The sequence below is a fragment of the Cyprinus carpio genome, chromosome A1 (assembly GCF_018340385.1).
Source record: "Cyprinus carpio isolate SPL01 chromosome A1, ASM1834038v1, whole genome shotgun sequence".
Lineage (NCBI taxonomy): Eukaryota > Metazoa > Chordata > Actinopteri > Cypriniformes > Cyprinidae > Cyprinus > Cyprinus carpio.
In genome coordinates this window covers 33524516-33551045 of record NC_056572.1, presented here as the reverse complement: position 1 = coordinate 33551045, position 26530 = coordinate 33524516, and the positions used below count along the sequence as shown (strand labels likewise).

Sequence of the window (26530 nt, the reverse complement as noted above, 5' to 3'; positions counted from 1 at the left end):
AGTGCACACACACAGCAGTGAACACACACACACACTGTGAACACACACCCGGAGCAGTGGGCAGCCATTTTATGCTGCGGCGCCCGGGGAGCAGTTGGGGGTTCAGTGCCTTGCTCAAGGGCACCTCAGGCTTGGTATTGAAGGAAACTGATTGTTTGAAATTGTAACAATCAATTTCCTTGTTTGAAATTGTAATTGTTTGAAATTTTAAATTCGATTATTAATTACGATTATCACAATTTACATTGAATGATGTTTATACCATTGTTTGATGCAACTGCATGCCGTATTTTTATATGAAAATAAGTTGAAAACACTCTAACCTGAAATCTTTTATTGCTTTTCTATTGTATTAAGCCTCAAATGTACATCGGTGTGGTTTCTTCTTTAAATGATAAAAAAGTAAAAATATTATACTTAAACTAAAATTAAAATAATGGGGAAAACCCTTAAGAAAACATGTAGAAAGAAAAAAACGCGTCTTAAGCACACAGAATAACATAAGTGGACTGTGAATGATTAATTGCCACTTTGAACGATTACGTAACCATAATTGTATGCATCCATAATTGTAATCGCGATTAGAAATTTGATTAATTGTGCAGCCCTAGAAATTGATTTGAATTGTAAAATTTGTGTCATTACCTTTACCTGCTTACCTTCATTTGTTGGTTAGCCCACACCAAATGTAAAATTTCTAGAAAATGGGACAGATTTTCATTTGATTCGGAGCTTTGAACTGGCCGTTGCTGTCTCTCTCTCATCTCTCAGGGCTGACGTACGCGGGCTGTCTACAGGACGAGGAGCATGCGGCAGGCGTGGAGCTGGTCATCTTCTCCTCCTCCACTCCCGGTCCGTTCTCGCGTGAGGAATGCAACTCCAAATGCTTCCATGATAACCACCGCTACGGCGGTCTCGGTCAGCAGAGAGAGTGTCTGTGCAGCACCAACTCCGAGCCCAATCACATCAGCGAGTCCCAGTGTTCGGCCGCGTGCTCCGACCCGCTGGTCATGAAGGAGTGCCGCTGGACTGTGGCGCAGGACGTGTTTCAGGTCTGTGTGAAGAGGTTCAGGTTGTTAACTTCCTCTGGAGTTGATTAGACTCATGTGATCGGTCACTCAGACTTGAGCTCACCTATGGACTGAAACCAAATTCACATAGTGTTTGCTTTATATAGTTTTCATAATTAGAATGAATGCTTTTCAAATCATGGTACACTATAAATATTTCACTAAAAATACCTGGATTGTGTGGGGGATTTTTTTTTTAAGTACATAGCATGCATACTTTCTGGGTGTAATATTACCCATAATGCATTGCACTGTGAGGTGGAGTGGCAGACTGCATACTACCATTGCCAGTTTTAGGTTTAGAATTTCAGAACCCAAACTTTTGAATGCTAGGATTAGATTTTTGCTCTCCGCCCACAGGTGAATTTCTCCGCATCTCTTCCTTCTCGCCGTGTGTCTGTTCATTCCGAGGCTGTCCTGTCTGTCGCCTCGTCCGTCTTCCCTGCCTCTTTCTCATGGGACTTCGGTGACCTTTCACCCCGGGTCAACACCTCAACGGCCAACACCATGGCGAGGCATAAGTACGGTGTCCCGGGACGCTACCAGGCTCAGGTGAGTCTCTCAGCGGGTCACCAGGAGATCGTGGCGCAGGGGAACGTGAGCGTGGAACTGCCCCCTCGACTCGAGCTCCACTGCCCCGAACTCATAGTGGCCAATCAGAGCCTGGAGGAGGCGGTTTCTCTGGTCAACTGGGGCGGAGTGGGCATAACCGTGGACTGGAGGATCACGAAGGATGGAAGAGAGATAGCGAGAGGTACAAGACAAAATATATGCTATAATATAAACATATCAGAATGATGATGTGACACTGAAGACTGGAGTAAATTCAGCTTGCATCACAGCAGTAAATTACATTTTAAAACATATTACAATAGAAAACTGTTTTTCTTTCAAACTGTAATAATATTTCACAGTATTATAGTTTTTACTATATTTTTGATCAAATAAATGTAGTAGAATAGGCTTCTTTCAGAAACATTAAAAAATCTTACTGACCACAAATATAATAGTAATTATATTAAATATATTAAAGCATTAGAAATTGGTTGTGTATACAAAAGTAATCAAATATAATTGGTCTAAAAATATATATATTTTTTTCTTGTGATTTGAGCTAAAGAAACACAATTTATGCTACTGTTGTGATCAGATTTTATATTGAATAAAATAATTTTTAATGAGATGAGTCTACTTTAATCAATAGTTTATTATTACTGAATGAAATACAATTCATAATAGACATTTCTCTGCAATTTTGGATAGTTTTTTTTCACTATAGTCATCCCAGTGCATTTTAGGATTGTTATCACTAAGGAGAAATGCCATATTTTGTCTCAGCTGTAGCATAATGATTTAAAACTGACTTTTTGTCTGGAAAGTGCTTTGACATGCTGTCTAGATAGGCAGCTCACTACTGTACATACAGTCACATACAAATTGGCACAATCTTGATGACACATTCTCACAGACGCAGTTATTCAGGACAGCTCAGATATAACACGCTCTGAAATGACCGTAGGACTGTGTCTCAAAATATCCTGCTTTTCATGATCTATCAAGCCATAAATGTCCCATCTCTTACACAAAGCATGGCTGTCCCTGTCGTGCGATGGCATGTGAAGATTCTCTCGTTTGTTTATCAGCCCTGCAGAGTTCTGTCCGTCATTGTTTGCTTTGAGAGAACAGATAAAAGTGCACTGCGCTGATCCCAAGGGGAGGGATGAGAAGAAAATGGGTTACAGAAGCAGAGCAAATCATTACTGATTTACTTACAGCGGGAAAAACAATGCCTAATCCAACTTACCATAGACAATAAACAGGTTTATCAGCTTTTAAAACATTGTGTTGTTAACATCCGATTTCATTCATCTGTCATTTGGTAGAAGCTCATGAAATTAGATGTCAACATGAAAAGGTTGAATGACATCATCAAAAACCCTGAATGAAACATAAGATTAAAAAAAATGACCCAGATGACATTTAATATAGGTTAATGACTTTTAAAATTACTTATCCATAAAAGTTTACAATAAATAAACAGTGTTCTGTACAGTGAATTACTGGCTTTTTTTGTTGTTGCACTTGAAATCAAGTGATATGTTAATATGCTTTTTATGTTTGTGTGTTTATAATTATTTTCAGCATATTTAGCATATAATAGCTGCTTTTAATTATGAATTATTAATATTTGTTGCATATACAGTATGCATATTTATGCATGATTAAAATAGTGTATTTTCCCAATCAGCCTGTTAAAATCAGCATATGAAAATGTTTTCTGAAGAATCATATGACACTAAAGATATTATAAATACATTACAATTAATTATTAAAGTTAATTGATTAAAAAAAAAATGATTGTAATAATTTTAAATTTTTACAAAATTACTAATCCAATAAATGCAGCTTTGGTTAACTTTTTTTATGTGATTCTTCCAAAAACTTTATATTATATTATATTATATTATATTATATTATATTATATTATATTATATTATATTATATTATATTATATTATATTATATTATATTATATTATGTTTTTATGTCATGTCAGGTCATATTATATTATATTATATTATAATAATATTTATTAAGTTGAACTTTCTGGCCCTTTAGCGGAGCCGCTGTGTTTGCCAGATGCGATCCATCATGCTGACTCATCCCGCTGTTTCCTGTTGGTGTCGGAGGAAGTCAGCTGGTCAGATGCACGTCGGAATTGTTCAGCCCGTGGGGGGGAGCTCGCAGTGGTGCATTCCCAAACCGTCCGGGACCTTCTGGCCCCTCGAATCACACAGTGAGTCAGAAACTGCTTGAAATGCTTTTTCAACTGTTGTTTGGAAACCTCTGCAGGCTTGTAGGCTAATTCCAGATTTAAACATTTTAAATTCCACTGCCAATGCAACATTTTCCACTGAAACCTGTGCCGCTTTTTGAACCCCGCTCACGTTTTCTTCGCTCTATTTGAGTCCTCTATAATTTCACTCTGTCACAGCAGCAGGGCACCATGGGAAATACCTTTTAAAGTCACTCTCAGTGCTGCCCAGTTCACGACCTGCAGTGAAAGGACTGAAAATGTGTGAGTTCCTCACAGGAACAGACAGAAAGGCCAGAACATGCAAAGACCAGACGCAGACTTGATGAAGTTCACAAGGAGACCAAATATCTTATAATGTGAAAAAGTGTCTTATTAGAATATTGAACGTGTGAAGCCATTACAGACATAGAGCAAAAAATTATTTTACATGAAAAGCAAAACCGCACAAGATCTAATTTTTCCATTAAATTAAGTTTATTTTTGTTACGCCTATTTTTCTAGTGTTAAGGGAATAGTTCACCCCCCCAAAAAAAATGGCTGAAAATGTACTCACCCTCAGGTCATCCAAGATGTAGATGAGTTTGTTTCTTCATCAGATTTGAGAAATGTAGCATTGCATCACTTGCTCACCAGTGGATCCTCTGCAGTGAATGGGTGCCGTCAGAATGAGAGTCCAAACAGCTGATAAAAACATCACAATAATCCACAAGAAATCCACACCCACTCAGTCCATCAGTTAATGTCTTGTGAAGTGAAAAGCTGCATGTTTGTAAAAAACAAATCCATCATTAAGATGTTTTTAACTTCAAACTGTCTGTAATAACTCTTTCTCCAGTTAAAAAAGTCAATCCTCTGTTGTCCTCTTATGTCAGAGTCCACCCACATATTTGTTTAGAACTGTTTTGGTGCTTGATCTGTGCATATATCTCTCCTGATTCAGACCAGATGACTTTTTCACTGGAGAAAGTAATATTATAGATAGAGGACTCATATATTAGTCATAAGAAATGGTTTGATTAATTTTTTTCTTACAAATGTGCAGCTTTTAACTTCACAGAATGTTAACTGATGGACTGGAGTTTTTATCATCATTTTGAACTCTCAATCAGACGTCACCAATCCAATTCAGACCACACACATTCAATTCATATAATCCAACATTTATCAAGATCTGTTATGCAACATTAACAAAAAACTCATCTGATGAACAATTAAACTCATTTACATCTTGGATGGCCTGAGGGTGAATAAATTTTAACAATTTAAAATTTTTTTGGTGAACTATTCCTTCAAGCATAAACCCACTGAATTCTGATTTTCAGAAAACAGAACTTGATATCTAAAGTTATTTTGCTTCTGAAGTAAATTTATTTATTTTTATTTATTTATCCTTTATTTAACCAGGAGAAGCCCATTGAGATTAAAAATCTCTTTTGCAAGGGAGACCTGGCCAAGATAGGCAGCTGAATTACATCACATCATTACATACGTACAAAGACACACACAAAAAAAAAAATAATCTTGATTTAAAATGTTTTGATATTTCTACTAGAAAAGACAAAAATACAGATTAAGAATTGTTTTTCTTTTTGCGTGCAATGCACAGCCTTTGTTTCGGCATGTAATGTAATTCATGCACATAATGAAAATTTCTGCCTTTGTTTGCCTTCTATTTTCTCTCTCTTGTTGTTTGGTTGTACATTGAGCACCTCGTCTCAAATCATGAGTTCATGTCCATGACATAATCAGTATTTATTACTTTAGCTTGGACAGAAATTCTGACCATCAAGTCTAAACCGGTATTGCCTTTCTTAAATCCAAAGTCACATTTACTTATATAGCGTTTTATATGAAACAAATAGTTTCACAGCAATAAGACTGGTTTGTAAAAAAAAAAAAATAGCTCATTTGGATGTGACTGGACTAAATGGGAAGTCCTTTTTGGCGATCATTATCATTATTATTCACCAGCAGCGCACTAAACGTGTAGAACCTAAATTGCACAGTTGATATTCACATTTACAACTTAATTATGACCGATTTGCTTCCTCTAGATTCTTTGACTGACTTTTCCATCTCAGGGAATCATTTCCCACTGGTAATAATGCCATTGTGGAGGTATTCATGTGCACTAATCTTGTAAAAGCGATCATCCCGGCGAGGCCTGAAGACAGCATTAGCTCTGATGTGGACCTGATATTGAGCTGATAGTCAAACGTCTCTAGATGAACTAACCCTGGCACTGCTGCTTCCTTTTCCATCATACTCTAGACTTAAAATTATAATTCCGACACTTACAAATATGTTTCTAAATATTTCATCTTGATGTACACACACTTCCCTTCAGAGTTTCAGTACTTAATTTGTTTGTAAAGAGTTTAGTTCTCATGATATTCAAAAACCTTCTGTTCTAAAGGTTCATTCATTAAATACTGAAAATAGTTTGTCATTTCATTTAGTAATTTAAACTTTATTTTTATGCATTTTAAATTAATTATTACAAACAATTCATTGACGATTGCAATGGCACAGTAGAATAAGGATAGAACAATGGACATAGAAAACACAAAAAACATGCCTAGATACTTATTATACTAATATACTAATATATTATAGTTAAATTTTATGTTTTTTTTTTTAATGATTTGGTAGAATCTTTATTCATTTATATATTTTAAATGTTAAAATGATTTATGTATTTATTCATATGTTTTCACATATTTTTAAAATATTTTTAAAAAGATTATTTAGAATGATCTTTATTTATACATTTATTTAAAAGTTTTAAAAATAGTTGATAGTTTGGCTCAATTATTTATTTATTCATTTATTTATGTATTAAATTATTTGTTTTTAAAAAAAATATATTTTTTTTAGTTCATTCATTTATTTAGTTTTTAATATTTATTTATTTATTAGAATTTTTAAATGAGGAATCTAAAAGGAAAAGCATGTTCCTTCCACATTAGTTTTTAAAAGCATCGCAGGATGCACTTCATGTTGCTGGAATCCAGACAAAGAAGAAACTCAAATATAAGAGGGTTTTCATTTGTTTTGCTCACTACATCATTACCATACATTCATCCAGTGTTTTCACGACTTAAAATTTTTTAAAAAATATGAAAACTAAGAAATAATTAAGTAGTGTCTACTCAATCGTGTGTGCAGCTTTATTCTTTAGCGAAGGAATGTTTACAGGTGTGAACACACACACACACACACACAGTGGTTTTACACATCTGCTGAAACACAGCTGTGGAAATACGTTACACTCCAGGAGGGAGGAGACGCCAGTTCTGTGTGTTTATGTGTGTTTATCTATACGAGTGTGTGTGTGTGAGTGTTTCCTGTCTTCTGTTCCACACCCATCATTAATTTGAGGGCAGAGCTTCCATTGACCAAAGCGAGAGAGAAAGAGAGCGAGATAGAATGAGTGCTGGAGGAACAGTGTTTTCTATCTCTTTAACCTGCTGCAGATGGACCACATACCCTAAACACACACGTTTGTTTTTGTGAATTGTGGGGACATTCCATAGGCATAATGGTTTTTATACTTTACAAACTGTATGTGCTATTGCCCTACACCAACCCTACACCTAACTCTACCCCTTACAGGAAACTTTGTGCATTTTTACTTTCTCAAAAAAACTCATTCTGTATGGTTTATAAGCGTTTTGAAAAATGGGGACATGGGTTACGTCCTCATAAGTCACCTTCTCCTTGTAATACCTGTGTCATACCCCTGTCATTATACAAAGTTGTGTCCTGATATGTCACAAAAACACGCACACACACACACACACACACACACACACACACACGTCTTATGTATGAATGCACAAGTGAACAGACCACTTTTTATTGTTTCTTTTCTGGCTCAAAGAGTCATGTTTTTTGTCCCTTTCTTTCCCATTCTCGTTTCTTCTCTTTCATTTGTAGTTTTCACAGATGTGAGATGTTGGCTTCAACTGTTACAACCATGAGAGTGTGTGTGTGTGTGTGTGTGTGTGTGTGTGTGTGTGTGTGTGTGTGTGTGTGTGTTTGGTGCAATAGGCCTGTCAAAGGCTGTGGCATTACTGCTGGCGGTCTGGGCGGGAAAAAAATGTTGTTTTCACAATAATACTTGCATTACAAGTCAAAACAGAAAAATAATTCAAATTCTTCAGAAGAATGTTCTGAAAAATCCTCATAAATAATTCCTTAGAATTCTTAAGAATTTCTTGAGAAATGATCTGTTTGAATCAATATTTTTCTAGAGAAGATTTTTATGAGTCTGGTCTGGTGTTATTTTAGTATTATTTGTTTTGAATTAGCCTTTGTTTTTATGTTTTCAGTTTTTAATTTTACTTTAATTTTTGATAATGTTGTTACATGCTTTTGTCATTTAATTTTTTTTTTTTTCTGTGTAGATTAATTTTTTTTTTTTTTTTGTTTAATTTATTTACACTTAGTAATTTTGTGCTTCAACTTTTAACTTTTAAGTATTTTTTTCAGCTTTATTTCAATAAACAAATGGGTTTTTAAAAGTTTTATTTAAGGATAATAATAACCATGCTCTAAAATGCATTAAAATATCAAAATGACTCATTTCAAATTATATATAAGATACTTTTTTGCAGGAATTCTTGGAAAATATCATGGAGCTGTTGTTGTACATATGACTTTATTCTGTGATTTGTACACTGGGGCCTATCTGGTCCTGGTTTCAGTCACCATTCAGTCTCGTTTAAAGGCAAATGAAACTTTAAAATGATCAGTGTCCCGTCTGGTTTAATAACGCATCATTAAGGCGCACATTCCCCTCGGCTGCTGCTTTATTAGGGTTATTGAAGCTCCGAACGCACTATGCATAAAACATTGAGAGCGCATTCGCCTTGCATTAACATCCTGTGTGCGTTTGATCCCAACAGGAAGCTCATAGGAAAGAAAAATCACAAACGACATCTCTTTAAAATCGCAGTCCCTACTCCTGAATGCTAATGAGATTAAATGGAGAGCAAAAGCAATGGCTGGGCCAGGAGTGATGATTCTGTCATTGTTTATTCATGTCATTCCGAATCTGTGAAAAAAACAAAACAAAAGAAATGCTTTTTATTCTCTTTTTTAAACGAGCTATTTCTTTTAGGCTTGGAAACAGCTCTGGGGTCTTATTTGTGATGATGATGTCTGTGTTTGTGTGCATTGCAGGGAGCGCGGCGTGTGGTTGGGTTTGAGCGATCAGTATTCTCCCCGTGTCCTGCGCTGGGTGGACGGTTCGGAGGTCCTGACGGGGGAGGAGGGCACGAGGGAACGGGCCATGCTGCAGCCTGGAAATGTGTGCGTGTCACTGGACGGCAGCGGGCAGCCCAGCTCACACTCCTGCACCGCCAAACGAGCTTTTGTCTGCCAGTTCACACGCCAAGGTAAACAACACACCTCTGGAATCTATAGCTCCAGTTTGCATACTATGGATGCTAATATGCATCATTTGGATTGGTGCATCCAAAAAAAAAAATGTGATTGCATATGCATGCATTTTTTTATTGACTACAACTTCTTGCAAAATCAAAGAATTGCATTTGCATTAGTTATTAATTCTTATTTTCTGTGCAGAAATGAAGACAGTTCCTACCATTTTGAAAATAATAATAACAAATGCAAGCTCATGCATTAAGCACACACATACTTCTGGATCTCATAAAGTCTACAGATGCATCCCAGTTTGTGTATTATATAGTATGCATGATTTAAATTGGTGCATCCCAATTTTTAAAAATCTGTACTATTTTTCATGGATTTTTTATGGCTCTCTGCATGCTTTTTGAACTAATATTGCCCACAATCCCTTGCAATATGGATGATTAAATGACAGAAAAAAATCCTACTATTTGTAATAATAATAATATAAATATATATATATATATATATATATATATATAGAGAGAGAGAGAGAGAGAGAGAGAGAGCACAAAAATGTTGACAAAAGTCCAACTTTATTAATAATAGTAAAGGTAATATGAATGTAATTTTTAAAAGCAAAATAATTTATTAATTTATTTAAAAAGTAAAGCTGTAAAGCAGCTCTACAGAAGACAAAAGTGTCATTATCCAGCTCAAGTCAATTTTGTTTTAACAATAAAAATATTAGTTAATGCAACTTTTTAGTTAAATGTGACGCAGACACTCTTTAGTGTGCAGCAGAAGTGTGTGCAGTGAGAAGCGTTTGATTATCACTGAGCAAGTTAATATAAACTATAAAACCAGTTCTTCATGCTGCAGTCTGATTGGTCAGGGGAGCTGACCTGCTCCAATCATGCAACTCAAAGCACATGAGCAAAGTTCAAATTGACACAGAATGTTATAAATCATATTTTATTTGAATTTCCATTGGAAATGACCTTACAGTGACCATTGCTGCTTTGAAGGTCTGTAGATAAGATAAAATTTAAATCATAAATTCCCAAATAACAGGGTCACTAAAAATGTATTGCACTTTCAAATTGAAACGGCAGAGATATTATGTCATGGCACACAGTTATTCCCTTTGCACCCAGTTGAGCTTGAGATTATTCTCTCCTTGATGTGAAATACAGCTTTTTCTTTTCATTATTTAAAGTACGATGCATTGAACACCTCAGAATGGTGATGCATAGACAGATCAAAACACGCACAGCAGCTCAAACAGCAGAAGCTGATTCATTCAGGTGTGTGTTTGTGTGCCAAGCTTTACATATTGAGAAAACTGATTCATGTGCTAACGAGTGCTGATGGGACAGACGTGTATCGACTCTGAATGCACACAGGACACTCTTTTCAGTTTCATTTGGATGCCTGATAAGCAGCTGGAGATGTCTGTGTTTGTCTGCAGTGCGTGTTCGTGATGCCGCTGTGTACACGGTGGGCACCGCTGTGTTTCATTCCCACATTCCTCTGAGCAGCCCCACAGCGACACACACCTCTGTGCCCAACACACCCGCCAGGAGCGTCGAGGTAAACACACACACACAAGCAGCTCCTTCAGAACTAGTATAGATCAAAAAAGAGGTTTTTAAATTAACTGTGTATTTTTGTATTTGTATGTTCACCAAGAGAAATTCTAAGAATTCACTTATATGTTTGTTTTTTTAATTGAAATGTTGTATGAAGCCTGTTTGTGTATTGTTTGTATCTTTTGGTGTACATTTCAATCAATCATTCGATCCATCAATCAATTCATGCATACATATTTATTATAATTTTTTAATGTATTTTGTTTGTATTTTTACCATGAAAAATTATATACGTTCAGTCAAATATTAAAAATCATATGTAGTTGTTGTAAGAAGCCCATTTGATTATTGTTTGTATTTTGGGGGGGGTAAAAATTCAATAAATCAATCACTCCGTACATACATAAATACTTTTATTGTATATATTTTTTAAAATATATTTTATTTGTATTTTTACCATGAAATATATTAGAAATTCAGTCAAAGATTTAAAATTCAGTTTTCAGTAGTTTTTATTGTAATGTTGTAAAAAGTATATCTTTTTTTTTGTATCTTTTGGTATAAAATGCAGTAAATGAATAATCATAAATACATACATACATACCAAAAAAAAAATTGTATTTTCACCAGGACAAAATCTAGGAAGTTAATCAAATTAAAATGTAATCAATCAGTCAACACACACATACATACCTATTTATTTATTAAAAAAAATAACTTTATTTGTAATTTCAGCCAGACAAATTCTAGGAATTTAATCAAATTTAATGATCTTAATTAATTTATAGTGTAATGTTGTAAGATTCAATAAAATACAAAATAGGTGTAAAAAATATGAAGGTGAATGAATTTGACATCCGTTAATAAAACTGCACATTTAATTACTGTAGGTGCTTTTAGCTATCATTAACAAATCATATCTGAGTCTGAGGCCGTGAGCTTTGACTCTGAGTGGTTGTCTCATAATTTCAGTAATCCTGATGACCAGGTTAGTGTGTTTCATTTGCAGCCACAGTAACACTGCAGTATGTGTGAACAGAACTCTACATGGACCATAGTGACATTTTGTAATAAACTGTACCTGCATTTACTCAGCAAACCATCTGGTATTGATTGAAAATACAAACCTAGTTCTATTTACTTGTCAGTGTAGTGCACATTATAACTGCAGTTAGTTTGGGCTTTTTTTGCACTTTTAAATGAAACTATTTTTGTTATATGATATAGATAATATTTATGTGTATGTGTTTTGGTTTTCTTTCGCTTCTATACAGAAATATACACCAGCTTGGACAGACATTGTGGTGATTAATGTATGATCTGCGCTGAGCTTTGGTTTGGTGACGTTGACTTTACGTGTGTGTGTGTGTGTGTGTGTGTGTGTGCAGCTGCTACTCTTCCCAGGACTGAGTTTTCTGAGCGCAGGACAGCTGTCGTCTCTGGAGCTGATCACACAGCCTCTGAGCGCAAACACTCAGCTGCGCTTTCAGGTGTACCGACCGCACTGCCAGAGACTCACACACAAGCTGCTGCCAGGTACAACACACACACACACACACACACACACACATTTCATCTAAATGAGGACATACTGTACACCACTGTTCAAAACTCTGGGGCCTGTAGGATTTTATGTTTTTGAAAAAAGTCTCTTCTGCTCACCAGAGCTGCATTTATTTGATCAAAAATACAGTAAATCAGGAATATTTTGAAATATTATTAAAATTTAAAATAGCAGTTTTCTATGTGAAAATGTAATTTATTCCTGTGATCAAAGCTGTATTTTTAGCATCATTACTCCAGTCTTCAGTGTCACATGATCCTTCAGAAATCAGTCTAATATACTGATTTGCTGCTCAAGAAACATTTTTGATTATTATTAGTTGAAAACAGCTGCTGCTTCATATTTTTGCAGAAACCATGATTTATTTTTCAGGATTCTTTGATGAATATAAAGTTCAAAAGAACAGTATTTATTTGAAATATAAATCTTTTGTAGCATTATAAATGTTTTACTGTCAATTTTGATCAATTTAGTGCATCCTTGCTGAATAAAAATATTAATGTCTTTAAAAAATAAAGAAATCTCACCATCCTCAAACTTCGAAAGGGGGTGTACCATAGTTTTTGTTTAATAAGAATAAAAAGTAGAATAATAAATGAATACTAAATGTAATATTATTTTAGTTCTAAAACTGGTAAAAGGGTTCAAGTTGTTTAATTTGAATATATATATTTCAGATTCAGATTTAGCTTGCTTGTGAGGACAAACTAAAGTAGAGTTCACACTCCTGTACATTCACCTTTATAAATTCTCTCTCAATATCTCTCACCCTTTAACCCCTTGAAACAGACACTAGATTCATATTCATAAATCAGATTAATCTGGAGATGTTCCAGAAAGACGAATCTGGAAAGTATGTGGATGAGAAATAGAAAGAAAATGGGTTACAGAGAGAGAGTGTTCTGTTGGCTCTGACTGATAACGGCACAGAGAGAGTCATCAAGGTCACTTTTATATCTTGCACGGACACCTTCCTGTCTGAGCCGTTACCCAAAAGCCTTTGCTGCTTCCTACTGATCAATACAACATGAGCAGAGACAGAAGAATGACAAACATCAATCGATCCAACACTAAGAGATAAGCAGCACAAGAAACCAAAAGAGCAAGCAGTAGGGAGAAAAGATTTATTTATTTAAAGTTGCATTCACATGCCAGTGTATATAAATATATAATGTTACTAATACTTTGTTTAATTTCAATCTTTTAGATGTTAGACTGCACACTTTATCTGGCATCAGTTTCTTTCTTAATCAGAAAATGCAAGGTTATTCTGTCCAATAAACCCGGAGATGCTGTGTTCAACACAGCATTTGTATTTCGAAATATTATCATTGTTTACATCATAACTTGTATTAAGGGATGCATTGTGTTTAAATATTCATGACTTCTTAAAGAAATGGTTCACCTTATACATTTTGGTCTTCTCCTCACACACAGCTATTATATGACTTTCCTTTAAAGTCAAACTCAGTCCTGCAGAGTTTAACTCCAGCTCGCCTCGACACACCTGCCTGGAAGTTTCTAGTAAGCCTAGTCAGAGCTTGATTGGCTGCTTCAGGTGTTTAATTGGGGCTGGAGCTGAACTCTGCAGTACACTGCCCTCCAGGAGCAGGACTGGACACCCCTGCTTTAAGGAGTCGTGAGTATTAATGCACCGTGTTTCTCTCGGTACATCGACGTTATCTCTGGACGCCCATCGTCATGGTAACAAGCTTGTTTGGTGACTTGGCCGTTTGCCGTGCAAGAACAGATTGAGCTCTGAGATAAACAAACAAACAAACAAACACATGCATAAGCAGCTCTGCAAGCGATTAGTACACAAGAGCAGATCATAATTTTACTTTGAAATGAAATCAGATGTGGAGATTGTTCTCGGCGGACCAGATTTCGTTTTCTGCTGCCAGTCAGGCTCTTTTCTTTGTGTCGACTGTGTTTGCAAACCGAGCGAACTGATAAACAACCTCCAGACACGAATCGACATGCCCAAAGTTCAACTCTGGATCTGTTCAATCAGGCTGCTGAGAGAAAATAGTCAAGTGAGCAGTGATCTCTTCTGTGTTTTACGCTTCTAATAATTTAATGATCAAAAATATAAGATACATAAACTATATTTTAATGTTTACAGATTAAAGTGTGTTAGCTGATGAACTCAAAGTAACAAAGAAACAAAGTACTACCCAATCATGTAATAGATATTTGTGTATAAAATTAATGAAAGTTTATGTACAGCGTTCAGAAGTAATTATGTGCAAAGAACAGCAATCTGTGAGAAGAATTTGCAATGTAAATATTCCGTGAATGTTTTATATTATTTTATATCCATCTCAATATCTGTTATAATAATTCTTTAAATAATTATAAAATAATCAATATAATATGCTGAATAAAATATCAAACATTTTAGAAATGTTTGGATGTAATAAAGTGTCCATGGTACTGTGCATATGATGCAAAAATAAGGAATACTTTTTGGAAATTACAAAAAAAGAGAAACATTTCGAAACAATATATCAACATCAAAACAGATATATCAACAATTTTAACTAGATTGAGTTAGAAAACTTCATATATACTTATAAAATATGCAGTTTTCTTACTGAACCAAACTTACAGTAATATCTATCTATCTATCTATCTATCTATCTATCTATCTATCTATCTATCTATCTATCTATCTATCTATCTATCTATCTATCTATCTATCTATCTATCTATCTATCTACCTATCTATCGTTCTATCTATCTATCTATCGTCTATCTATCTATCGTTCTATCGTTCTATCTATCTATCTATTCTATCTATATCGTTCTATCTATCGTCTATCTATCTATCTATCTATCTATCTATCTATCTATCTATCTATCTATCTATCTATCTATCTATCTATCTATCTATCTATCTACTATATCTATCTATCTATCTATCTTCTATCTATCGTTCTATCTATCTATCTATCGTCTATCTATCTATCTATTGTTCTATCTATCTTTATCTATATCTATCTATCTATCTATCTATCTATCTATCTATCTATCTATCTATCGTTCTATCTATCTATCTATCTATCGTTCTATCTATCTATCTATCTATCGTTCTATCTATCTATCTATCGTTCTATCTATCTATCGTTCTATCTATCTATCGTTCTATCTATCTATCGTTCTATCTATCTATCTATCGTTCTATCTATCTATCGTTCTATCAATTTTCTTCTATCTATCTATCAGCTATCATTCTCTATCTTCTTCTATCTCTATCTATCTATCTATCTATCTATCGTTCTATCTATCGTTCTATCTATCTATCATTCTATCTATCGTTCTATCTATCTATCTATCTATCTATCTATCTATCTATCGTTCTATCTATCTATCTATCTATCTATCGTTCTATCTATCTATCTATCTATCGTTCTATCTATCTATCTATCTATCTTTCTATCTATCGTTCTATCTATCTATCTATCTATCTATCTATCTATCTATCTATCTTTCTATCGTTCTATCTATCGTTCTATCTATCTACCAATCTATGTCATTCTATCTATCTATCTATCTATCTATCTATCTATCGTTCTATCGTTCTATTATCTATCTATCTTCTATCTATCGTTCTATCTTTCTATCGTTCTATCTATCTATCTATCGTTCTATCTATCTATCTATTGTTCTATCATTCTATCTATCTATCTATCATTCTTCTATCTATCGTTCTTCTATCTATCTATCTATCGTTCTATCTGTCTATCGTTCTATCTATCTATCTATCTATCTATCTATCTATCTATCTATCTATCCTATCTATCTATCTATCTATCGTTCTATATATCGTTCTATCTATCTATCTATCTATCTATCTATCTATCTATCTATCTATCTATCTATCTATCTATCGTTCTATCGTAAAACAGCCAACACCTCACAGTCTCCCTGACAAAAGGTCATATTTACAATAAAACAAATCAAGTCATTTTAATAAAATGAATATTGACTCTTTTTCAGGTTGTGGTGACCTCTGCGCCCCCATCACTGTCTGTCAGGCCCTGGATGAGTGGATCAACGGCACATCTGTCCCATCAGCGGCCACACCGTGTCCGGCGGGAAGCCAGTACTGTCCGTACGCTGAGCGCTGCCTGCCCTTGGCCAGCCCCTGTCATCCCGGGGCTTGTGTTAACTGTTCTGGGGTCAGTCCTCTGCCTGCGGGCACACAGTATCCTGAATACAGACTCGTCAGAGAGGTGCTGATCACCCTACCATCCGGACCGCCATCCAACGTCCTGGTGAGTTTGACCGAATGAAGACCTGGACCTGCACCTAATCAAAACCAGACTGGATTCTATCTGAAATCTTCACTTCTACTTAAGAACGAAGAAATTCATTAAAACAGTCAAGAACATGTCTCATAACTTTACTAAAGAATGAAGAAATTCTGTGAAAACACTGTTTCTCATTACATTAATGTGAAAAGATTTATAATAATTTAAACTGAAAAAAATAGCTTTGTGTAATTTATGGTGAAAAGCTTTTGTGTAAAAAAAAAAAAAAAAAAAAAAAACAACTGCATTAATCAGCTTTAAGAACAATGGAAATTAAAAAAAAAAAACTCCAGAATCGTGAAAATGAAAATGTGATTCATTTTCAAAAATAACATCACAATGCAAAAAATTATTCTAAAAATAGGTTTCATTTTATTTATGCAAAATATAATTTATTGGTGTTTTTTTTTAGTCTGAAATATGAATGTGTCTTGACGGATTTCATAAGATTCAACCACTGACTGTCATAGTTCTCTTCTGTAAATCTGGAACATAGACCACAGGTCCAGCATGCTTGAGCTTCAGGATGAAGTGTGAGAGCATTGAGCTTTTAATGAGAGGTTGAGTGTGTGTGTGGGCCTGCGGGTCGTCTACTTCACCCTCCTTCAGTGTGTTCTGCCTAAACAGAGCGTTTGAAGAGTAAATGCGGGGCGGCTCAGAATGTCCTCCAGTGATGTTCAGATCAGAGTTAATTATTTCCACTCCCTCTCTGCTGCCTGAAAGCCAGTCCTAATAATGACCCTCGGGGTGTCTGATGAAGAGACATGCTTCTCTTCACAGCTTTCTTTTGGGGCTGTTTGTGTGTATTTTTCTGTGGTATTTGAGGTCTGTTTCAGGGCACAGTGTAATTCCAGAGGTCGGGACATTATTAAGGGTAATCACTGTCCCCCTCGCATTCACCACAGTGTTGACATTTGGTCAGGTTTTGCTCTCAGAACTGTGCATTTTATAAACGATAGAATATTATCACAAGCGGTGTTTTGAAATTTGAGATGATTTTCAGAAAAATATATAAATAAAGCTGGTGTATTTCTTCAGAAAAGGATATATATCGACTTTTTCAGATATATTTAGCTGGCGGTTGTTGGGACAGCTTCACAAAACCAATTCGAACACATTGCATATATGAACAAATATGGACTATTATGCATTCTGAGCATACAAAAATTGCATAAAATTCACAGAATGTCAAAGTGAGAATCCAGATTTGATTGGTGGATCATTTATTTACACTATCGTTCATAAGACTGGCATTGGGTAGATTTTATTATTGTTTTAAAACAGAATCTTCTACTTACATAGGCTGCATTTATTTGATCAAAAATACAGTAAAAACTGTAATTTCATTAAATATTTTTACAATTTACAGTTTTCTGTTTGAATATATTGTAAAATGTAATTGATTCCTGTGATGCAACGCTGACTTTTCAGCAGTCTTCAGGGTTACATGATCCTTCAGAAATCACTCTAATATTGCTGCTCAAGAAACATTTCTGATTATTATCAATGTTAAAATCTGTTATTTTTTATTTGTTGAATAAAACACTTAAGATTAATTAAAATGAGTCATGCTACAAGTTAATTTAGGAAATCATAAACTTATAATGTACAATATGAAAAATAGATGCATTCTAATTATTACAAATTGAGTGTTTTAAGTAAAGAATTAGATGACTCATTAAATGTAAAAACAGGGCAAATTAGCATGCACAATTAAATATACAAAATAATCATCTGATAACTGATACTGTACTGATATATTGTGCATTTCTAATTGTCCCAGCTAGTTGGCACAATAAAACATAACAACAACAAAAAAGTAGCTTGTTACTAGAAAAACTTTTTCGAGTGCACAAATTCAATTATTCGTTATGCATTCCCTCTCACTCAGGTCCAGGGTGACATAGAGACCTTGTTAGTTTCCCCTGGTGACTTCTTTGCCATTCAGCACGACGCCGGGCCGTCAGGACTCCTCCAGTGCTCCTCCGACCTCTCGTCGCCATGGAAACAGAGCGTGCTCATCCAGAACCGCTCCGATTGGTGGGATGCAAATGAGACATTGCAGGCGGATGCAGAGGGCGTCTGGGAGGAGGGCGTGGTGTGCCAGGTGAGGGTGCTGTATGTGGGCCAGAACAGCACCACGCTGCAGGGTCCCTTCCTCCGCTCTGGCCTCCCTCAGCTTGGCGACCACAGTTTGGAAGTGACGTCCAGCGATGAGGATTTTCCCGTCACCGCATCCTGTCTCATCCATGTCGTTCCGCCTCTGGGCCCAACTGTGATCTATCCCACCAATCACAACGGGACGGTGTACTTCCTGCCCAATCAGACGTGGATTCTCGTCACAGTCCGCTCGCAGCACGACGCTCAGATTGGGTGGCAGGGCAGCAACGAGACGGTTCCAGTTCATGACGCGTGTCCCGAGAACCTGATGGTGAAAGTGGCCGAATGCAGGCAGCCCGACCCGTACAACGACACCATGTTCGCATGGTTTGACCTCCAGCTCGGGTCCACTCCGGGACAGACCAACGTGCTGCTTCACGTCAAGAACAGCGTTACCAAAGCATCGCTACAAATTCAGGCGAGGGTGCAAGAACCTCTCCAGGGGCTCGTCATCAAACCCCATCCTGCTCACAGAGTTCTCATGGAGTCCGTAGTGGTGAGTGACATACAATTTAACAAGGTGGTTTGCTGGTTTTAACTGGTTTCCCAGCCTGATAAGTGTCCAAAACCATCAAAACAGACCACATTAGGCTGGTTTAAACAACTTCTAAACAACTACAAAGGATTATGGATTTATTGCTAATATTGTAAGAACAGTTTAATCCAAGAGGTTTGCTGGTTTTTGTTGGTTTAAATTGGTATCCCAGCCTGACAAGTGTCCAAAACCTGTCTAAAACTGACCTTTATCGTTAAAAGTCTTATTATTTGCTTACTACTTCTTCTCCCTCTTGTATTACAGAGTTACACGGCTTCTGTGGAGGGAGGTACGGACCCGTCGTTCAAATGGACGGTGGATGATAAACCATACTTCACGTACTATAACAGCATGTTAAATATCATCTACCAGAACGCAGCAGTGTACAAACTCACGGTGACTGGTTTCCATTGAACTCAGCCCAGTTTATGTAAAGGAAACACTGATTCCATCAGCTTGGCAACTGAACCATCTCTCGTCTCCTAGGTAACAGCTATGAACCAGGTTAGCGTGCTGACAGAGCACTTCAACGTCACAGTGGACCACATGAACCCGATGACTGAGCTGACCGTCCATGGAGTCCCCAAAATCGTGCAGCAGGGTTTGCCCCTGAACCTCTATGCATCAGTGAAGATAGACATGGCGTTGGACGTCACCTTCTGGTACGTTCTTTGACAGTAAATCTCTGACTGTTCAAATAAAAGAGCCATCAAATTAATTAAAAGCTTTCACCAGATTCATGATTCATAGGTCAATATGAAGGATGTTTTAATATTAAAAAAAAGAGTAAATTTGGGTTTAAATTAGGGCTGCACAAATACTAAAATCTGATCATTGTTTTCATGTTATGGACAATTATTAAATTCTATCCTTTTTGTCAGAATAAATAAAAAATGTACACTAGTGTTCAAAAGTTTTTTTTTTGTTGTTGTTGTTTTTGATCACCAAAGCTGCATTTATTTGATTAAAAATACAATTAAAACAGGAATATTGTGAAATATTTTTACTATTTAAAATATTTTTTTCTATTTTAATATATTTTACAATGTAATTTATTAACAGTAATGTATTTTGTCAGGATTGATGAATAGAAAGATAAAAATATATATATATATATATATATATATATTTTTTTTTTTTATTTAGTGAGAATTAGGCGATGGTTAAATGTAATGTAAACGAAATAAAATATCCACTATCAGCTGACACATATGCCATATGCATTTATTCCTAATTAAGCGAGCATACACTTTGTAATGCAGTCTTTTAAAATGCAGTAATGGAGTTAATGCAGTAATTTAATGCCTGTGACTCTTAATGTCATAAAAAATACAGTAATAGTAGCAAATAATGATAGATTTCATAAAGAATGATTGCATTGAGATGAAACACCCAATTACAATCTAATCAGTTCCTGAAGGTTAAAATCAAGCTCTTTCATGTTTTTTTTTTCTTATAATCCACATTATGGATGTAAAATGGGTTGTGAATGAATGCTCTCTTCAAATTAGGCTCTACTTGGAGAGTTAGATGGCTTTCTACATTCACGTCTCATGACTGTTTAATGTACACAGTCTGCACACAAACTTTTTCTCTACGGCTTCCACTGCCTCACACACACTCTCAGCCTGCTCCCCTTTAATGGCACTTTCTCTAGATTTACAGTCTGTGGTTAGCGCAGAATGCTGACAAGAATTTTCCCTTCAACGCAGAGCATAGAAAGATTCACAAAGTTTCCATTCCATCCCCCAGAAGCCTGCTGCGCTCCACTGCAGATTTCTGCTTTATTTTTTTATTTTCATGGATTTCTTTATTTATTGTCAAAAAAAGTCTGTCAGACGCGTACTGTAGGGTGATTTCTTCCCCTCGCTTTTATCTCGTCTGCTCAGTATCTCTGGAGTTCAGCCCGCTGCTTGTTCAGTCTATCGTGATACCTGATTCTCCTTTGGGTTCCACTTCCATAGAGAAAGTGGGGATAAGATGGAGCGAGAGATGAAGGTGTATCGCTGGGAGCCGAGGCGATGATTCAACAGCAGCTCCATCTCTCCCTCCTGCAGCGATGAGTCAACAGCGAGATTTGCAAGAGAGAGCTTTTATTCCCTCCAGCTAAAAATATCTTCAAAACAGACCTGCCACCTTGCTTTTACAAATTCCTGAGGCACCAAAAGAGAATCAAAAGTTGTCTTTCCCCCAACCTTTAGTCTCCTCTTTTATACTGCACTAAGCTTGCCTTTAAAGCCACCATGAAACCAGAGTTAGCTTAATATATGTTCCTGGACTGACTGTGCGCATTATTCAAAAGGAAAAAACTGTAATGTAAAAATGAAGTGACTTATCAAGTTTTTTTAACTGCCCAACCACTTCAAATCCCTAATGATAAAACAAAGTACTGTCTTTTTTTATTTTGTCACATTACATGAGTAAAATAGTTTGCTATTCATGTTAACTTTAAGATTTCCTGAAAAAAAATTGGTAAGGTCACAGTTTAACATTCCCAATGGCTTGTGCAATTAAAATCAAGATGCAGTATTTTTTATTATTTTATAATGTCCTCTGAAGTCCTATGATAAAGTCAGCAAGACTTTAGACCCAGTTTAGAACCAATAGTTTTCTCTGCAAAACAGTCTGTTTTTATAGGCAGGGCTTCTGTTTTCTTCTGCAGAGGCTGATCTTTCATTACACTATGACGTCATAATGTGACAAGTTCCAAAACAAGTCGTTTTGCAGCTTGGTTACAATAAAAGCTGTTTTTGAACTAACAAGAAAGTTTTGAGTTCTGAAACTTACATGATGTTTTTATAGTACATTGACCTGTTAAATGTCAAAAGATCAAGGGAAATTTGATTTCTCAGTTCATGACACCTTTAAAAGCACTGTCTGCACTGTGAGAAACTGAAAGCAGTTGTAAAATAATGCATGTAATCTGGCATGCGGTATGTGTGTTTGTAATGTTGTTGTTTTTTTTGTTTTTTTTTGTCACACACAGGTGGGGGTTTGGAGATGGAGGAAACTGTACACATCAGTTTAAGCCCCCTTATGATAACCCCTCTAGTAATCAGGTGGTGATTCGTGACGTTGTGTCATACATTTATGCACAGCCAGGTAAAAAAATAAAATAAAAACTTTTATATTAATTATTCATATTGATTTTATCCTTATTTTTATTTGTATTGATTATTTTTTATATCTATATTGTTTTTTTTTTACTCACATTTCCTGCAGGGGAGTACACTCTATTGTTCTCTGCTTCCAACCGCTATGAGAACAAGACATGCAAGGTCGACGTATATGTCTTCAGCATTCTGACAAGTGTGCGAATCGAGATCGACCCATCCCTGCTACGTGCTGAAAAACCAGCTGACTTTGAGGCCCACCCCCTACCGTCTCCCTATGGCATCATCTACACCTGGAACTTTGGTGACAATTCGAGTGTACAGCAGGGTCGTGAACGTAGGGTTCCTCACGCTTACACTCACAGTGGTGTCTACAATATCTGCGTGAATGTGAACAACACCATTAGCTCAACAGACACCTGCATAGAAGTTATTGTCTATGAAGACGTTAAGGGCTTGGATGTGGTGTCTTCTGATCCCACCGAACGCAACACGCCTACTGTTGTCACAGCAAGTCTGGAAGCAGGCAACAATGTAACTTGGAGCTTTGACATGGGTGATGGAACAGTGCACATGGGTGTGGAACCCCAAGTTGAATATACGTACAGGAAAGATGGACACTACACAGTAAATGTCACCGCAAAGAATGCTGTGAGCTCTCAGTGGGTAACAATACCTGTTGAGGTGTTTGTGTTACAAGTGTTATCACTAGAACCTTCAGGGTGCATTCAAGAAAACAAAGAGGTACGCTTCCATGCATGTGTGTCGGGTAACGCTTCAGGACATCAGTATGTGTGGAGTTTTGGAGACGGAAGCCCCAATGAAACTCAGTATGGAACACCACTGAAAACACACTCATATGTTAAGAGTGGAGAGTACCATCTCTCGCTACTTATGTCAAGTGAAGCTAACAAGGCTAATTTTTACACAAGGATCTGCGTTCAACCTGAACTCACAACAGTGTCTTTGTTTTCTCCGAAAACACACATCAAGTTTGGTGAGGAGATCAGATTTACAGTAGATGCCTTCCCAGAATTTAACTACACCTACCTATGGGATTTTGGGGTACTTGACTCGAGAGGTTCTGTTCGAGGTGGTAAGGAGATGGCCTTTACATTCAAGAGTCCTGGGGAATATCTGGTCACAGTAACTGTGCTCAACAACATCTCCTGTATCAACGACTCTGTTTCAGTTGTGGTGCAACAGTCTGTTGGTTTTTTGCTGATCAGCCATAATGGAGATAAAGAGAACAATCTTTCTTTACACCAAGACTATGTTTTCAAGGCATCTTCACACTCTGTGAATGCTGTCTACATCTGGGATTTTGGAGATGGGATTCAACTTAATGGGACAAACGTATCACATGCTTACAATTCCTCAGGCAGGTTTAACATTACTGTTACAGGTAAGAATGAAGTTAGTGAGACCAAAAATGAGATTTCTGTTGTGGTCTTGGCACCAATCACAGGACTGTCGGTAAATGCCAGCCTTGTCAATGTCCCTTTGAACACTTCCGTCCACTTTGAGGCACACCTCGATCAAGGAGATGATGTGAGGTACTCTTGGATTCTCTGTGACCGGTGCACCTCTATCCAAGGCACTCACACCATGTTCTACACTTTTCGCTCTGTTGGGACCTTCAATGTCATTGTTACTGCAGAGAATGACATAGGTATGGTTCAGTCAAGCATTTCCATCTTTGTGCAGCGTGAGTTGGAGGGCTTGCAGATAGTGGCTGATGAGCTTATTGAAGGATGCTGTTTTTCAACCAACCGTGTCCTTCACTTACAAGCCTCGTTAAAAGAGGGCACCAACATGACCTTCAGGTGGAACCTTCAGAGGGAACATAAGGACCATGACTACAACCTCACGGGCAAGTCCATAGACCTGAATTTTTCCACCCCTGGTCCTTGTGATGTGCTTCTCAAGGCAACCAACTTGCTTGGCCAGCTGGCTGTGAACAAAACTATTGAGTTTCTTGATCCTGTGAGGGAGCTGGTCATTGAGATTTCACCAAACCCTGCTGCAGTAAATGCTATGACAAATATGGCAGTGTCTGCAACTTTTGGGACGGCCCTCCATTACAGATGGTGGGCAGATGATGAACTGTTAACATCTGACATGTCCTCTGTCATGCACAGTTTCAGAAGTGCAGGTTTAAAACTGGTTAAAGTGGAGGTTTCCAACAAAGTCAGCTCAGAAATGGTCTCAAAGTGGATCAGCATTCAAGAACCGATCTCAGGATTGACTTTCATCGCCACAAATGTTACAGAGAACTTTGTAGCCTCAGGGGACAATGTTTCACTGCGTGGAGAAACACAGATGGGAACCAGCATTTCGTGGATGTGGCTATTGCCAGACAACACAAAATCGAACCAGCGCACAACCTCCTACATCTTCCCCAAACCGGGAATTTTCACTGTTGCTTTGAATGCCACTAACGACATCAACAGAGAAACATGCTCACGTGACTTTACTGTTCAAGACCGTATTCAGGGTCTGGAGCTCAAGGCCAGCAAACAAATTGCTGCGGTTGGGGAAAACGTTGAGTTTACCATCTCGGTTTCATCTGGAACTTCTGTTAATTTCATCCTGAGCATTAGTGGTGATGCAACTGTCGTTCTGAACAATCAAACCTACATCCACCAATTCACTAGTGTGGCCAAGTACTACGTCAACCTTACTGCCCACAACCAGGTGAGTTCTGAACGAAGGACTCTGCACATTGAAGTCATGGAGCCTGTGACCAAGTTGACTATAAAGGACTGCTGTGATGCCGCTATACCTGTTGGCGTATCTAGGGCTTATGTAGCATCCACGCCAACACGTGAGCCCCTGACCATTCTGTGGACCTTTGACCTTCATCATGGTCTCAAGATTTCTCAGGTTGGCAAGACGGTGACATATGCGCCAGATCAGCCAGGCAATCTGACCATATTTCTTAGAGCATTCAATTCCCTGAATGGATTAAATGTGACCAAGGTTATACGAGTTCAGAACAGTATCAAGTCAGCCACCTTGGATGCTCAACCAAGCGACACCTTTGTAAACAAGACGGTCAGCTTCCATGTGGGAATCACTCCTATTTCCACTCCAGCGACATATCAGTGGGACTTTGGGGATGGTACTTCTGCAGCTGTAACAACTGCACCTTCTCTGAGCCACATCTACATCCTTCCTGGTCACTATGTGGTGCGAGTCAATGTCAGTAACCTGGTGAGCTTGGTTACAGCACAGGTTGATGTAAACATCTCTGTCCTAAAGTGCGATGAACCAGAAGTTCAGATCATTCAAGCTCCACGACTCGCAATCTGGCGTTACCAGCCAACCTTGGTAGAGGCTAACGTGGACTTAAAAGGCTGTGGCCTCTATGGAGTAGAGTACCTCTGGGAGATCCTCACCACCCCTCGCTGTCAGGGTGATGAGAAGAAAGGTCTACCACCGTCTAAGGTCCGTCTTCCTCCAGAAGTCAATGTCCGGAGGCTCCAACTTTCAGTGCCCAAGATGTCGATTTCTGCTGGGAACTACACTCTAGTTTTTTCTCTGTCCTATGAAGGGGTGCCACTACGGAAGGCAGCCTGTATTCAACTTTCAGTCATGTCCAAAAAGCTGGTGCCAATCATTGAGGGTGGCACATACCGTGTGTGGTCAAAAACTCAAGATTTGCATTTGAGTGCAGAGCAATCCTATGACCCTAACCTGGACCCGGAGAACCAGCCCCTGCTCAACTACCACTGGGAATGTGTGAGCACTTCAAAGGTAATCATGATAGATATGTCAAAGATATATAAAAATAAATGATTTTCAATGAAGGACATAAATCAGGGGTCCCCAAACTCTGTCCTGGAGGGCCGATGTCCTGCAGAGTATAGCTCCAACTTGCCTCAACACACCTGCCTGGAAGTTTCTAGTATGCCTAGTAAGACCTTGATTAGCTGGTTCAGGTGTGTTTAATTATGGTTGGAGCTAAAATCTGCAGGACACCAG

The 26530-nt window shown here is 37.2% G+C and overlaps 1 protein-coding gene across 1 annotated transcript in view; it reads left to right on the top strand.

The window, feature by feature from the left end:
* Positions 1-26530, top strand: part of LOC109108304 (polycystin-1-like) — a 77776-nt gene that overhangs the window by 21226 nt on the left and 30020 nt on the right. Inside the window, 12 exon segments of the mRNA XM_042763499.1 lie at positions 772-1052; positions 1431-1824; positions 3689-3866; positions 9075-9289; positions 10735-10856; positions 12244-12391; positions 16422-16699; positions 18627-19391; positions 19695-19826; positions 19917-20092; positions 22417-22532; positions 22653-26302. Of these exon segments, the coding sequence (XP_042619433.1) occupies positions 772-1052; positions 1431-1824; positions 3689-3866; positions 9075-9289; positions 10735-10856; positions 12244-12391; positions 16422-16699; positions 18627-19391; positions 19695-19826; positions 19917-20092; positions 22417-22532; positions 22653-26302 (6455 nt within the window).